Consider the following 18187-nt stretch of genomic DNA (forward strand, 5'->3'; position numbering starts at 1 on the left):
AAAGGGGTTTGTAGCAGAATGCCACTCTGTAACCACCCACACGATTGACTAGCTGCAACTACCAACAGCCGCGGCCCCTGCAGGTAAGTGCGGTAGGGCCGGATGGATAGGGATTTCGACGGACGATGACCAGCAAAAATTAAATAAATAATTAATTTTCCCTGGTCATCGTCTGTCGAAATCCCGCCCACCCGGCATCACCGCTCTTACCTGCATGGGCTGCGGCTGACTACCAATGCCCTTGAGTCGATCATGACCTTAGAGTCATTCAATAACACCTGACCAACTAACGGCTATTTAACGTATCTTAGTATCACTGATGTTGAACCTAATGTAGTTGTGCTTGATGTTTATGTTGCTGACATGCACCGGTCACCATTTTTTATATGTACTGATCAATTATGCTATCAACAATTTCGTCTGTTAAAAATTTTTCAAATTCTCTTTTAATGTTATATGTCTAAGAATGCTTAATTATGTGCTACCATATTCGATATATGCCTGACGTTTTTTGTTTTAACCCCTTCGGCGCTGATGACGAGCTCAGCTCGTCATCAGTTGCACCGCTCGCACGCTGATGACGAGCTGAGCTCGTCATCTAACGCGGCTTTTTGAAAAAATCGCCGCAGCGCGCATGCGGTTAAATAATCACAGTCCCGTACTCTGAAACCCATTCGTGTGGAGGTGCAATAATAAATAATTGTGCAGTATTTAGTGATGGCGTTTCAAGTTCAGACTCTTAGTCAGAAAGTTATTTTTCTGATTGTCTCTCAGTTCCTTCAGTCACATCTTTACTATATATTATTATTGTATATAATATTATAGATTATTAAAAGATTATCATGAATTATTATTTATTTCATATATTTACCATCTTTACTACATTTCAAATCATGTGGGAATTATCTTCTGAAGGAGTGGGGTTGATAATATATTTAACTCGATATGGCATGGATAGCAATTCATAAAAATGCAAGAGATAGCAAAAGTGACATGGTAGACTTTGGAGGTAATGCAGAGAAGAGCACAATTGAAGATTACATAGGCATTCAGTATGCGTAACTCCAAGACCAGCTGGATGCACTTACCTTTTGGCAGGCAGGTGGGATATATTATGTTGCTGTTCTTGCAGGTTCCAGCTAGCGGAGCAAAATATCCAGGTTTGCATGTAAATTGAATGGTGTCCTCTTGATGGAATAATATTTTGTCTCCCACCAATTCTAAATTATGCAAATCTATACCCTCTTGTGATACACGACATGGATCTGCAGAAAATAAAACGAAAATCTATGTGTACTGCGTGAAAAGAAGACATTTTCCAAATTTGCAATTGAAGGCCCCTTTCAAAGGTAAACATCCTTCACAACGCGGTCAAAACACAGCGGTGCCATTACGACGCGTCTTTTACAACGCAAGTCGTTACCACGACTTGCGCTGGAGGGCGCTCTAGACTAAGGAATAGTAGATTTACTATTCCAACACCTTCCCTACTGTACGTAGGCTGGAGTTGGAATAGTAAATCTTACTATTCCTAAGTCCAGCACCCTACAGCGCAAGTTGAGGTAACGACTTGCGTTGTAAAAGATGCGTTGTGATGTACCACGATCATTTTGATCGCGTTGTAACAGCATACATCCCTTTCAAACGGAAGAAATGCACCAGAACTTGTGAAAGATGGACTTCCAAGGAAATATATTTTCAGATGTTCTGAAAAATACTAACATAGTGCATCTCCACAGAGGACATGGATATATCTGTGACATGTCGAAAGAGAGGACTCAAACGCAGATGGCCTCTTCAAATATTTATGGAGAGCCAATGCTAAGGCGGCTTACTTCTATACATAACTCAGACTACCTGCTAAGTGTACATTCTAAAGCCCTATTCCATTCCAACATAGAACTCCCCTTCACATTGTGAACTCCTCATCACATTCTGAACCAATATATCACTTCATTACAATATATAGGGACTCATTTATGGGGATTTGGTGTTGGGCAGCGCAGCAAGTCACCTTGCTGCACTGCCCTACATCAAAGTGAAAGGGCAGTAATGCACCATATTTATCCAATACAGTGCATTCCTCTTTTTTCCTCTTGTCCGGTGTTGTTTTGGCAGCCAAGCGCCAATGTAGGCACCCTTGCACCATGAGGCAAGGGTGCCTGTGTTGTAGGGTAGATTGTTTAAGTGCAGGAAGGGGCCTCTTTCTATGTGTTCTGCATTCTGCAAGGTGGTCATAAATATGCTCCTTAGTCTCTGCGAACCAGAGATTAACAGAATTTAGTTGTGGGAGATAAGTGGCTCTGATGACATACCATATTGAAGAGGTAGCCCAAACCCTCAGCCCCTCACACCGTGGGCTCTGGAATGCACTCAGTGATCTAATCCATGAATGCTTGTAACCAACCCCTGTCATACCATCTCCACCATCTGAACAATGTATTCCTCATCCCTTGCCTCTGCTGGAATGTGATACTGAGTCTTGTTTTCCTGCATTCTAAAGTGAAGTTACATTTTTGTACTTTCACATCAGTTATGATGAGATGTGTGTTAGCAAAGAGCTGGGGCTCTATTGAAAATATATCCTGTCATAATAGAGTAAACTAGAAGGACATGCCAGCAAAGATAACCTTATGCTAAAGGTAATTATATCATCTAGCACTATAGAGATAGATAATGCTTATGCTTTCCAGCCAGAACAAAAAAAAAAGCTTGTACTGTACATAGTTATGGTTGCTAATGGCTACTGGGGAGCGAGACAGTTAACAGCACTGTCCATAACATATAGTGTATAACGTTGCTTATTTTGAGTATTGTATTTTTAGTTTTTTCCAATGCCAATTAAAAAAAGGCCAATTATGCAATTAGTGAATGTGAGGTCTGGCACTTCTTTATGGTTCGTGGGATTGGGAGATTCTCAAACAACATATAAAGAATAGTTGGTTGGCCATGTGTTAACCCGTTCACTGCTTCTGTCGGCCAACGGCCGTCGCGAGCACTACCTGGCTAGTGCTGCGCACGTCCGTTGGCCAACGCGCCCCCCCCACTCTTTAAAACCGCCACACACCGGCGGAATTTCAGCCGTGGTAAAGGGGTTAAAGACACGCCCCTCCACCCGTTCTTCAGTTGACGTGTCTGTGGCGGATCCCCCTTTCAGAAGGAAATTTGGTCTCAGACAGAGCCCAGTGGCTTTATGGCCCTGGTTATGTGGAAACCTTCACAGTCAGCCCTAAGTTAACTGTGGTGATGAAAAAGGACTTTTGGAAAGGTTGTTAAAAATATAGGCAAAACCTAAGATTTTTAGTAATAACATTGGCTGGGCACCATCTTTCCAGCCCATCTGCATGCCCTAAGGCATGCCTGACATTAATGACTACTATGGATATATTTGATTCTCATTCTCCCTGGCTAGACTACTTCTGACATAACAACACTGTCTTATCTGAGACCGTCCTCTCACACTGAGGGTTGTATGTCACTATTTTGAGGTAAGTGATTATTTTTCCCAAGTGACGCAAAAGTGGCGCAAGGGGCTTGTAAATCTGCCCCCCTGAATTTATGTAGTATGCGTCTTGGAACATTCTCTGTCTTCTGAACAGACAGTTGATACTTATAAATAGCTGATGGTAGGGGTATGCTTACCAGTCATAGGACGCACTGAAGCCACACTTGCTAATTAGGCTAAATCAATTTCCCCTGAAGTCGAATTTAAGTTTGTCAAAGAACTGAATCATAGTTCCTGTGATATACGGCAAGTTTTATGTGATGCGTTGGGTACCTGTCTGAAGCGCATTGCCTGATTCATATTATCTTATTACTTGTAGTTGGACCTCAACGAAGGATTATAAAGACCCAAAATATATTGGACATTTGAAAACTTTTCTGATGGGAAGTCGTAACTCCGAATTGGTGCAATTTATTTTTAACTCGTTTTCTTTAGAAATCAGATTCATTATGATAACGTTGGATTTACAACAACGTTAGTGAAGCAGTTAAGGTTTGATGATTACATTTTTGTATGAACTATGATTTAATTGTTGGATAAACTTAAACTGTAACTATTTACGGGGTCAACAACATTGGCATACAATAAGATTGCACCCACCATATTGACCTACCTTACAATGTACAATAATTGTATATTTATTCTTGACTCCACATCTACTTACTTAGAAGGTAAGTATGAGTAAAATTAAGGACATTAATTAAATATCTTACAATGTAGTGGCAATCTCCATGAAGCGTGGCCATACTACATTTGCTACCTGAATAACAGCTACGTGTTTTCCGCACAAAGGGCATTGTGACCTCCTCAGTCTCTAAAACAGTATGGGATGGACGTATGTCATTACATGCTTTCACAACGCATGCCATTACAACAAAACTTTTACAACGCAGGCTCCATTACAACGCATGCCATTACAATGCATGCCATTACAACGTAGCTGCTATTACAACGCATGCCATTACAACGTAAGTATGGGTAAGTAATTTATAGTGTAAGTGTTGGATAGTGTAGGGGTTAAAAATACTATTCTAAATCCAGGGGGGCGTACTAGGAGGGTAAGTGTTGGATGGTGTAGGGGTTAAAATTAAATTAAATACTTACCCATACTTACGTTGTAATGGCATGTGTTGTAATAGCAGCTGCGTTGTAATGGCATGCGTTGTAATGGATCCTGCGTTGTAAAAGTTTTGTTGTAATGGTAGTGCGTTGTGTTAGTTGCGTTGTAAAGGATGTTTCCTGTATGGGATGCATGCCAGTTATGGGACAAATCAGTACATATTGAGGATCTTCTGTTGGTCGCACTTCCTGGCCAGTATGCATTTGAGATTGCTAATAATCTTTTCTTAACAAGCCACATTACCTATGAGAGTTCAGCACAATGTACAATTCGTGTTCTGCTCGTTTTTGCAAAACAGGGCTAGCACTAGGCACAGGCAGGTGGGTCACTTTCCTGAAGCAAGACATAACTTATTTGCCTCACCATTTCCACGGAGATGTAACGCCTAGGTCACCTACTGAAAATGCATCTCTACTACCCACTGCAGTTGGTCATGCCTTACCATGTTATTTTTTTAAAGGGAGATATACCGGTGTGCTTCCTTCCATGTTCATTCATTACTATTTGGTGGTGAGGGAAGGAGGTAGAAGTATTACATATGTGTGACAAACTGAAGTATGTTCTCATATTCTGTCACAGAAGAGCTCATATTAAGAAGCAGATGCCTGTCTTCTATTCTGGTGTTCCCTTTGTTCCAATTCACATGGTATACAAGGGGTGTACATTAATCTAGGCTGTTTCGACTGCAGCATGGTCCAAGCTGCTTTGCATGAGGTTGGTCTCTTTCTAAAGCGATCACATGATCAAAAATCACAAAGGATTGAAATGTGGCATACAGTAATTACCAGTTGGTGGGATTAATTCAAGCATCCTACCTGACACTTCAAATATATCTCATCTGCGATTCAAGACCATTAATAAAAACCAGGAGTGCGCCTGCATTTGAAGTTTGCGTGATTTTTCAAAAGTTTACAACAACAGGGGAGTACCTTTGGGGGGATGTTTGGGGTGTGACACCCAACAATCAATTCATTCTTGACTTAGTAGTTGGGTCTGAGTGGGTTCTGCTATGTCTGTTTTGGTTTTTGTCATTGTTTTCATTTCACTAAGAGGTTTTAACTTGTTCATTTTTAAGAATTGGAAACTTAAATGTATATTGTAATGACAGTTTTACCAAATGAGTTGTAAATCCATACTGATAGAAGTACCTCTTGAACGGGTGCACATTTACTACTTTTTGAAATTCAAAAACATTAGCAGAAGTAGGCTTGGAAAGTTGTGCTAGTCCCAGGTTTCCAAGCTTTATACTGGCCATCAAATATCCAACATGCAACGGGACAAACACTTGCAAATAGTCTATTCATTAGAAATCACTTAGAGTAGCAACTCATTATTTTTGTCTACTGTGCCACTCTAGACAGAGGACAATCTGATGCAAATCAGTACTGACCCAGTTCCTCATGAGGACAGTTCTTCCTGAACCTTAGTCATCTCACACCTCCATTCTCAGGACCATTGCTTTTTTAGATGGACATTTTAAATTCACTCTCCAGAAACTAACTTCCTAAGCTATGCCTGAAAATAATCATGTTAGGGAGTACTGGATAACAAGACATCTGTCTGCATTCAGCAAATTAAGGTACAAAGTGAGGGCTTCCAGTTCTAGGCGGAGACATTAAATTCCTCGTTTGAAGTTGGTCCTGTCTCTACATTTAGGGGTGATTCACAAAGAGCCTCCACACTCGTGGCGGAGCCTCAGCAGTCTTGGTGGGATCTCCCCAATGAGAAACTGCAGTGCGGAGATCACACCATGACTGAGGAGCCTCAGCCACGACTGCAGATGTTCTTTGTGAATTGGGCCCTTAATTGTCTATGCAAAGGAGCCTGAGAAACCCTACTTTGCAACAAATTACAGCCAGACAAGAGCAGATTTCATTCTGTGACTCCACCACCCATCATTAACTAAAAAAAAGTTTTACACAAGTACATTACACTTACCTGGATTGATGCATGTGGGGTAGGTAAACCCATCCTTAGTACAATTTGCAACTAGGATCCCTGGAGGTGTGAGTACTCGAAATCCGGGTTTACATCTAAAAATTATTGTGTCGCCCTCCTTGAAAGCCGTTTTATCCCTCTGCATCGAGCTTAATTCTACAAAATGATCTTCCAGTTTGTCTTTGGTTACCTGACACAGGCCTGTAAAATATATGCAAATTGACTCGTTGAAATGAAAACAGAAACTAAAAATAGTGCATGACTAGTTACTAAATGAAAACAATCAAAAGAGCAGTAAAATAAGCCACATTAACATCAGGTATATTTTTGCACAGCTTACACTGTACATTGATATTCTAAAACATATAAGTTCCTTCATACCTTTTTCAAGAATAGATTTTACTCTTCATTTTTCATGTTCTTTTTAGAATAATCTAAGTGTATTTTAAGTTTAGCAGAGAAACCCTGAATCAAACTTGGCATGCGTTAATTTCATGGCGATAATGTAACTGGAATTGACAACACTAATCAAGCAGACTGTGTTATGCGGTACAACCAGACAGTACTATGCTATTATCTCTTTTGATAAGCATACTTGTATAGCAAAACAGACCTTCAAGCACCTTCTTAAAACTTGACTCTTTGAACTCTTGTTTTTAATGAAAGTGCTGTAACCTAAAAACGTCCAGGAAAAAAAGTGCATAGTAACTTGAAAAGTACCACAGACCAGCATTTCAAGACAATGCTGCCCGCCACCACACAATTTTTAAACCATCCTCAATGTGGCTGACCCCGGCAACCTCCTTTGTTGTGTCAGACACCCCAAACTCCCCCATGAATTAAAGGTGAAATGTCCCAGGCATAATGCCCTCTCTATCGTCAGTCAGGCACCCCCTCAATGACAACTGACCACTATGATGTTCCAATGGCTGTTCCCTCTTCCTTTTCTGTTTACCCCGTTGTCTCAAACTTTTACTAATTTCTCGTCTTCCCTTATTATTGTTTTCGGTAGACGGACTATTACAAAACTCCCACAAGAGGTTAAAGACGAGGATATTAAAAATCCTACCAGGCAATAGCTAAACCTCAAGGATTACTTGGCTTCTAGCTGTTGGCCCCAGTGAATCTGGAAATTATATCTGTGCAACCGTCTCAATTTGAATATGATTAATGTCATGTTTCTACCACATGGACCATACTCGTGTTAATGGGAGATGTAATACCTGATGTCATTTAGTATTTTGGTTGTATTTTCTTTTAAAATTTCCAAATAAAAATTATTTGAAATAAAAAAAGAAACCCCAAACTCTGGGATGCAGCAGGTGATGTATTTTGTATTGGAGTGTATACTTTTACAGTTCAATGGTGGTCTACATTTGTGGGGGACTACATTGTGGCACCAGGCAGGAGTTCTGCTAGCATGAGGAGTGCTGGTACAGTGAGGAGCTGTCCTAGAACAGCAATGAGAATATGTATTGGCAGGGAAAGGAGGGAATACTTAACAGATGGCATAAGTACTCTTGTACAGAGACTACCAATCATAATGCCCTGGTGGGAATTAACTGACATGTGGTAACGGACCCTTCCACCGGTAAAAGGAATGGGTACACCATGACTTGTACACCACAACTTTCTCAAGACATTTTGCTAAATGCAAAGGATGTTGTTGGTTGAGGGCGGCACAAAATGGACGTGTAGTGAGGATTTCACACCAGCGGATCTCCCAATCCAGGGCACTCACTTGATTGACCTTTGCACCTAATAGGGGCAATACATCTAAGCCAAATGTACAGGTGAAGGTGGATGGATTTTGTATTCCCTGAATAGATTCCTGACAGCAGTGGGACGGGCAGCGAATGATGTGACAAAATCAATCACTGGCTGGGCAAGACCCCTTCTCCATAAATCACTAGTCAAGTGTTGACAAAAAACACAACAGGTGTTAAAATGTATAACTTTCAGGAAAGCCTTCATTCAAGGTGCATTCTTATGTTTCTTAAAGGCAGCCGTGTCATCCAGGCACATATTAGGTTACATGAACCATCCCAAGGCTGCCCTCTAGACCATCCCCTTAATATCACACTCTTTTCCAGCAAGGGGTCTGTGCAAAGTTGTGGAATTCACTCTGAGCAATTCCAGCATCAACACAACCTACCTTAGGGGCCTCAGAAAGTGTAACAGTCACCAGCCTGAAGAAACCCAAAACATATGGGTCTAGAGTTGATAGGAATACCAAAAATCTGTAAACTTAGACTTAAGTCTAAGTTTAAAACTTTTTGGTATTCATACAGGTAAGTTACATAACTTACTACCTGGCCTCATGTGTCCTGGCCCTCAAAGGCCTTGCCCTCTTAGGTCTTCTCTTCCTGTTTTGGATAATCCTTCGGGCCTTGTGCACTGCATCCAATGGTCTGGGCCCTCTTGGTCTTGGTTCTAGTTGTCTGGGTCTTTCTAAGTCCAGTCCCCTTCGACGTCCTGGCTCTGGCTGTTCTGGTCCTCCAGATCTTCCTCACCCTGGTCCTGCTACCTTCAGGTTCTGTTTTTTCTACCGCACTTGGCACTCTGGACCCTGGTCCTATGTTTAAGTTCCCCCTGGCACTCTCAGTCCTGTTCCTGGTCCTATTGGTGTTGATTCTTCTAATCCTCCTTTCTCTGGTCCTGGTACTCCTGGCTCTGCTTCTCCTGGTATTCATGGTGCTGGCACCCTTCTCTTCCTTGCTTATTCTGGCCTCTGGTCCTATTGGACTAGATCTTGTCTTCCTGGATCTGGTCCTGAACCTCTTGGTCCTGGTCTTCCTGCTCTTTGATCTCATGCTGCTACACAAACACATTATCGTCCTTCTTTATCTAGTCCTCCTGGTCCTGAACATCCTGTTGCTCATCTGCCTGGCCATCCTGTTCCTAGCCTTATGGCCTGGACCCCCAGGCTGTGATAATCCTGTTTCTGATGTCCCTGGTCCTGATCCACCTTTACCTCCTCACTTTGGTCCTTCTGGTCCTGGTACTCAAGGTCCTGATCCTCTTTGCCCTGATCTTCCTGGCCCCTTAGTCCTTTGTTTGCTAGTACTCTTAAAACCTTTCATTCTGACTCCCTCTGACTGTGTTCATGGTCTCAGCTACCTGGCACTCCTGACCAGGAAAACGCTATTTTAGTTTTTCATAGTCTGTATCCTTCTTGAGAATCTGTGCCTATTGTACCTGAACCTCTTGGTCCTGTTTCTTATACTTTGGTTTCTCCGGGGCCTAGGTCTCCTGTACCTGACCATTCTTAGTTTTGGTCTCCTTGGTCATGGTTGTCCTGGTCCTTCTTGTCCTATTGTGCTTGTTATCATAAACTTTGCCCTTTGGCCATCACGCCCCTTCCTGGTTCATCCAGTCCTGTCTCATATGACCCTGCCTTTGTAGTCCTCTTGGTCCTAGCCACCTTGCCCTGGTTCTCCTTGCTGTCAACCTCCTAGCCGGGGAACCGCAGGTCCTAGACTATCTTGCTTCTCCTGTCCTGGCACACCAAGTATTTGTCCTCCTGTTTTAGGGTGTCCTTGTTCTCCTAGAGCTGTTCCTCATCCATTTAGTTCTACTATTACAGTAGCCATTAATTGAGTTCCTGTTAATACAGGTTCTCCTTGGTAGGGTCCCCCTGAGCCTGGTCATTTTGGTGCTGATCCTCCTGCCCACCAATGTTCATTGCACTTGGTCTTCCAGATGCTGGTTTGCCTTCTTACCTAAGATCCTACTCACCCTAGTTCTCCAACTTGTAATGATTAATCTGGCCCACATGGTAATCCGAGCCCTGGTCCCCTATGTCCTGATCTTCGTGACCCTTTTAGCCCTGTTTCTGGTCCTCCAAGTCATGATCCTTTTAGTTTAGCCCTTTAGGCCCTGATCTTCTTAGGCTTCTTTAATCTGGTACTGATCCTGGTCCTGATTCTCCTGGCCCCCATCCTCCTTGCCCTCATGGCTCTGCAATAACATGTCCTGTCTCAAATCATCCTAGTATTTCCTAGTTCTGATGTTCCGTGACCTCCGGTTAATATTAGATGAAGAAAGTCCTGACCCTATACTTCCTGGTTCTGCTTTGACTGGTTGTCATTCCCATGTACTGCTCCCCCTGATCATTTGGATCTTGGGACACTTGTTTCACAAACTCCCTGTCCTGGAACTTTTAGTCTTCCTCACCCTAATTCTCGTCCATCAAACCTCCTGGTCCGGTTCCACTGATTTATCTAGTCCCCTTGTTTGCCTGTTCCTAATTACCTTGGTCCATGAAGTCCTGGTCTTAGTTTAAGTACTTCTTTGTTTGACCCTCATGTATTGGGTCTTCTGATGCGTGTTCCACTAGCCTTGGCTTCCCTAGCAACCCTAGTCCCCAGTACTCCTGTCTCATCCTACTTCTACTAGTCCTACCGAACTCCTGGTTTGCCTATTCTACTTTGTTCTTGTCCATCTGACCATGGGCCCATCTATTATGGTACTCCCAGTAATGATACTATTGAGTCTGGTCTTTATCATCCCTCTGGCATTGTTCCTCCTAGATCCTATAATGTGAGTCACCCTGGTTCATATAGTTAGTGTCACCCTAATTTAGAATTCCCATAAGTCGGACATTCCTGGACCTTCTGATCCTGGTCCCACTGGACCTAAACGTTCTCGTCCTTTATATCCCAGGGTTATTCTAATCTAGGGCCTCCAGATTCTGCTAGCCCTGGTCCTTTCTGGTTGTTGTCTCCTTGTCCTTACCTTCTTTGCTTCTTTTCGCCTTTCTTCCTCCTTGATCTGATGTCTGTGGTATGGCCCTCCTATCACTGGTCCTTCTTGGCATTTGTCTCCCAGCACTGGTCCTCTTTGGAGTGTCTACTTGGGTCTGTGACTCATGGCCTGGCTGTCCTCATCCCTCTGGTCCTGGTTAGTGCCCGCATGGCCTCATAATCCTTCTTGTCATTATGGTTCAGGGCCTTCTGTTCCTGCTACCTCTGGCCCTTCTGTCCCTTCAGGCCCTTGACCACTGGGTCCAGATCCCCCTGTTCCAAATCCTCCCGATCCTCCTGGTCTTTATCATGCTGACCCCACTAACCCTAGTTCTGTTTCTTTTTGTCCTGTTCCTCATAATCTATTTGTTCCTGGTACCCTCTGGCATTGGTAACTATGGTCCTCATAGATTAGGTTTCCCTGGGACTGGTTCTTCTTCTCTCAGTCCTCATGTCTCTGGTCGCCCTAACCCTCCGAGTGTTTCAACTTTTGGCTTTTATTCTCCTACTTTTTACCCTCCTACTGCGTCCGTCCCAGCACGTACTCACAAACACAATTGTTTTAGTCAGGTACAGCCTATTACACAGATTTTAATATTATTTTGGAGTGGTATTCTTTTTCTGAGACAAGTACAGACATGAGGGCCTTGTATAGATAGGATGTTGTCCACTTAAACACTGCTTAACATGTTAAATATCAAAACTACCATTCCCAAAATGCATTTTGCATGTGGCTAAAATGGCACTGTGGCTGAAGTGGCTGCTTATGACATGGGACCTTTAAGCGTCAATGCCCTAAACTTACTCTGCTTGGTGAATAATATGAAAAAGTGTGTTTATTCACACGCAGCAGAGTGAACTTCTTCTGTGAATTACCCAGATGCATTACTTGCTTGTCTCCTGCTTTCACTTCCCCATTCCACAGAATCCCCATAACAGTATCTCATTCAATTTACCTCCTGCAAGTGCCCCAAGGCATTGTGTCCTCAAAAACTAATTAACTATTGTACAAGTCTTTCCCTCTGTTTGCTGCTGCTTTTTGACTGCTGATGTTTTGCCAGATTTGAAATACTAAGCAAGCACAATCCCCCTTAAACAGAATCTTAATGATAGCACAAGGCCTTCCATGAGAAGCTCCAAAAGAGCCAAGCCCTCAAAAACCATGAAAAAGAGCATCATAAACAATAAACAAACAAACTTTGGCATAGCCGATAGGTCTCGTCTTTGGGACCTTATAAGTGTTTAGCCATGTAACACTTGATGTTGTTGCACCAAGGATATTGTGCTGGATAACTAAACACTTATAAGGTCCCAAAAGCGAGACCTATTGGCTATGCCAATGTTTGTTTAAGTAAAAATGAAAAAGCTTCGTAAAAATGCATTCCATGTACCAACATGATGTACATTTTTACAAAGCATTTTTATTTGTACTTAAAAAGCAAACCAGCACTGACAGATACGCATTAATGTCTCTTAACAAGTGGCCCAGTGCAATCTTTCACTCCTCGCCAGCTGAATCCACGCCATTAAACCCGCCGAGCAAGCAGCCCTACCAGACTCTGAGACAGAGAGGTCTCGTATTTTTTTCACCATCAAGCACACACCACTCGTTCACTTTCTTGTTGTTAGGTCCTTGTTTCTTTCTTATTTTATCCTGTTTATGCCTGGAGGTGAATCATGATTTACGACAGTAATATTTTTGGTGTTCGGTTTTAGTATTTAGACTACACTTGCTGCCTTTGGTCACAATGACCCAACTAAGGACTTTTACGTGGCATCGTTCTAGAATTTGAAAGACTTGAAGTTTGTGACCAGAAGCTTGTTTTGGATTCGTATTTGTTGTTGCTGTTTGTGACTAGTTTGAAACTATAGTTCCAGCAATTTATCCTGACCTAAGAATGGTGTGCACAAAGTGCACATTTGATATTAACCTATTCAGTCTGACAGCACTTTTGGATTTTTAAGAAAAACATGCTGAAACTAGCTCTCGGGAAACCCTCTAAGTGGCGGACGCAAATGCAACAACGTTTTATCGTCCAACTACGTGACACAGACACACACGTTACAGATCGGTAAGGAGAGTGAAAATAATGATTCGCGCAGGACTAACCTACTGGGAATGCATCCAGTAATTCCAGGTCTGAAATCACATCCCACTCACTCTGACTCCGGACGTACAGAGTGAGGCAACATCCTCAGACTGAAAGTAGTTCAGAACAGTGCCTGGGGCAGACCCTGGGGAGACGCTGGCCCCGTTATCCCAGTGTAGTCCTCTGCACAACCAATACCACCACCACCAAATCCACTGCCATACCAATACCACCGCCACCAACAATACCACCAACACCACCAGCAAAACCACCACCACCACAATACCGTCACCACCACCAATACTACCATCAATACCAATAACACCACCACTAATACTACCACCACCAACACCGATAGCACAACCGCCAATACCACTACCACCAATACGACCACCACCACCACCAATACCACTACCACCAATACCGATACCACCACCACCAATACCACCAATAACAAAACAACCAGCACCAATACCATTACCACAAAGACTAGCACCACCAATACTAATACCACCTCCACCAATACCACCAATACTACCATCACCACCACCAATACCACCCCCACCACCAATACCAACACCACTGACACAAATACCACTACAACCAATAACCACCACCATCACCAATACCACCACCACAATTACCACCACCACCAATACCACTACCACCATCACCAATACCACCACAAATACCAACACCTATACCACCACCAACACCACCACCAACACCACCACCAATCCCACCACCAATACCACTAATACCACCACCACCAATACCACCAAGAAAACCACCACCAATACAACCACCACCAATACCACCACCACCAATACCAAACACCAATACCACCACCACCAATACCAATGCCACTGGCAATGCCACCACCAATACCAATATCACCACCAATACCACCAAAACTACCAATACCAATACCACCACCAACACCAATACCACCACCGCCGCCAACGCCACCAATACCACCAATACCACCACCAATACTACAACCATTACCAATACCACCACCACTAATACCACCACCACTACCAATACCACAACCACCAATACCACAACCACCAGTACCACAACCACCAATACCACAAACACCAACACCACCACAATACCACCACCAATGCCACCAATACCTCCACCAATACCACCACCACCAATACCATCAAAATTGACACTAATACCACCACCAACTCCAGTACCAATACCAATACCAGCACCATAACCACCACCAATACCTCCAATGCCACCAATACCACCACCACAACCAATCCCCCCACCACCAATACCACCACCACTACCGATACCACCACCACCAATACCACCAACAACCCCACCAATACCACTACCAATGCCACCAATACCTTCTCCAATACCATCAATACCACCACAACCAATACCACAAATACCATCACAAATGCCACCAATACCACCACCACCAATACCACCACCACCCCTACCAATACCAGCACTAATACCACCAATACCACCACCAACAATACCACCACCAATACCAATACCACTACCAATACCACCAACACCACCACCACCAATACCACCACCACCAATTTCACAACCACCAATACCATCACCAATACCACTACCACCACCAATACCACCAGCACCACTACCACTACCACCAATACCACCACTACCAATACAAATACCACCACCACCAATACCACCACCAATACCACTACCAATACCATCACCACCAATACCACGACCAGCAATACCACAACCACCAACACCACCACCACCAATACCACCACCAATGCCAGCAATAACTCCAAAAATACCACCACCAAAAATACCATCACAAATGACTCTAATACCACTACCTCCAATACCACCATCACCAATGCCACCACCATAACCACCACCACTACTACCAATACCAGCCCCAATACCACCAATACCAATACCAAAACCAAGACCACCACCACCTCCAATGCCACCATCAATACAACTACCCCTGCCAATACCACCAACACCACCACCGATACCACTACAAATGCCACCAATACCTTCTCCAATACCACCACCAACCCCACCACCATTACCACCACAACTACTACCAATACCAGCACTAATACCACCACCAATACCACCACAAATTCAAATACCACCACCAATACTACCACCATTACCAATACCACCACCAAAACCACCACCACTAATACCACCACCAACACCACCACCACCACCACTACCAATATCACCACCAGCAATACCACCAACACCACAACCACCAACACCACTACCAATACCACCAGCAATGCCACCAATACCTCCACCAATACCACCACCATTAATACCATCACAAATGACACTAATACCACCACCACCACCAATACCACCACCATAACCAACACCACCTCTACCAATACCAGCACCAATATAACCACTACCATTACCAATATCATCACCAATACCAAGACCACCACCAATACCACCACCACCACCACCACCAATACAACTAAACCACCAATACCACCACCACCAATACAACCACCACCAATACCACCACCAACAATACCACCACCAATACCACCACCCCACCAATATAACTAACACCAATACCATCACCATCATCGTCACCAATACCACTTCCACCACCAATACCACCACCACCAATAGCACTACCACAATACCACCACTGCCAATACCAATACCACCACACCAATACCACCACCACCAATACTACCAATACCACAACCAATACCACCAATACAGCCACCACCACCAATACCACCACCACCTGCACCACCACCACCACCAATACCAATACACCACCAGCAATAGCATAACTACCACCAACACCACCACAAATACCACCAACAATACCACCACCACCAATACTACTATCACCAATACCACCAACACACCCACCACCACCAATACCACCACCACCAATACCAATACCACCACCACCAATACCACTGCCACCTTTACCACCAGCAATAGTATTACACCAGCAATACCAATACCACCACCAACACCAATACTATTACCACCACCACCAATATCACAAATGCCACCACCACCACCAATGCCACCACCTCCACCAATACCATCACCGCCAATATCACCACCACAACCAATACCACCAATATCAATACCACCACCACCAATACTATCACAAATACCACCACCACGAATTCCACCAACATCATCAATACCACCACCACCACCATACCAATACCACCAATACCACAACCAATACCACCACCACCAATACTACCACTACCAATACTACCACTAATACCAATACCACCACCACCAATACCATGACTGCCAGTACCACCACCACCAATACCACTACCACCAACACTAACACTGCCACCAACACCACAACCACCAATACCACCAATGCCACCACCACCAATGCCACCACCACAAATACTGAAAACAGCAATACCACCACCACCAACAATACCATCACCACCAATACCACCACCAATTCCTCGACCACCAACACCACCACCAACACCACAACCAATACCACCAATACCACCAATACTACCTCCAACACCAATATCACCTGTACCACTACCAATACCACCACTAATACTACACCATACCAATACCAATACAACAACCAATACCAATACCAATACCACCAATACCACCACTACCAATACTACCAGCAATGCATCCACCACCAAATACTACTACCACCACCAATAGCAATACAACCTCCACCAATACCATGACTGCTTATACCAGTACCACCATCACCACCAACACCACAACCACTAATGCCCCCACCACCACCAACGCCACCACCACCAACAACACCACCAATACCACTACCACCAGTACCACTACCACCAGTACCACCACCACCACAGCCAATACCAATACCACCACCTTAGCATCTTTCGCTCACTAGTAATAGCTGTGGCACTGTACGAGGTCGGAGCTGCAATCGAGACCATCCATCCCTCCCTCCGTGCCTGCCATAAAGCACAGCCCTGCTCTGCACCAGGAGGTGAAGCCAGGGCCCTGTTACAGCTCGAGTGTTTTTTACTTGGCCAAAGATAGCAATGACATTATGCAATGCCACACTGCACACTCAAATCATGGAGAGGGCAGGAAATAGCCCTTGTTCCGCTCTTCCTCCTGAGCTGCGACAAAATAACCACAGAGCGGAAGGTGTTGGAGCACTTTGTTAGTGTTTATAGCTCAGGTCATATGTAACTTTCCCTTCACACTTTGTGTCTGTGTAATATACAACGCTTACACATCTTCTTCACAGCACTATTTATCACTACTTTAAAGATGTCGCAAGCCGGTCTCTCCCTCTGATATTTACAATCTAACAAGTGGTCGAGAAGGCCCTTTATTGCAATGCAATAGGCCTCACATTTGCGAGAGTTTAAGCTATTAGTATGGTAAATGACAATACCTTTTATATATGTTTCAAAATCCAAAACAAATAAATAAAAGACATTGCCATTTACAATGCAATAGCTCAAACTCGAGTGAATGCGAGACCTATTGCATTGCAAATGCTTGTTTTCTTTATGGCCGACTAAATAAACACCACCTTCACACTATTTATCCTGCTGCTGGTCAAATTGTACATCATCTCTACTACTTAGTCTATGGCCGGCTAAACAGCAGAGATCATGTACTATTTTGTAGGCCGTACAGTAAATAGCACTGATTTTGTACTATATGGCCTGCGGCCATGTAAATAGACTCTTCCTTTACTATTTGGCCTGGCAGCATTGAAAATAGCAGAAATCGTGACTATTTACTCGGTCGCTGGCTAAATAGT

General features: G+C 43.6%; 1 protein-coding gene across 4 annotated transcripts in view; it reads right to left on the reverse strand.

Annotated features, from left to right (window-relative positions):
• Positions 1–18187, reverse strand: part of LOC144755198 (coagulation factor XIII B chain-like) — a 603405-nt gene that overhangs the window by 80756 nt on the left and 504462 nt on the right. For all 4 annotated transcript variants that reach the window (XM_078643896.1, XM_078643904.1, XM_078643888.1 and 1 more), the window contains 2 exons: positions 6564–6764; positions 1089–1265 (listed from right to left, as the gene is read on the reverse strand). In XM_078643896.1, coding sequence (XP_078500022.1) covers positions 1089–1265; positions 6564–6764 — 378 coding nt within the window. The remainder of the gene's footprint in view (positions 1–1088; positions 1266–6563; positions 6765–18187) is intronic.

Source organism: Lissotriton helveticus, chromosome 1_1 (genome assembly GCF_964261635.1).
Source record: "Lissotriton helveticus chromosome 1_1, aLisHel1.1, whole genome shotgun sequence".
Taxonomy (NCBI): Eukaryota; Metazoa; Chordata; class Amphibia; order Caudata; family Salamandridae; genus Lissotriton; species Lissotriton helveticus.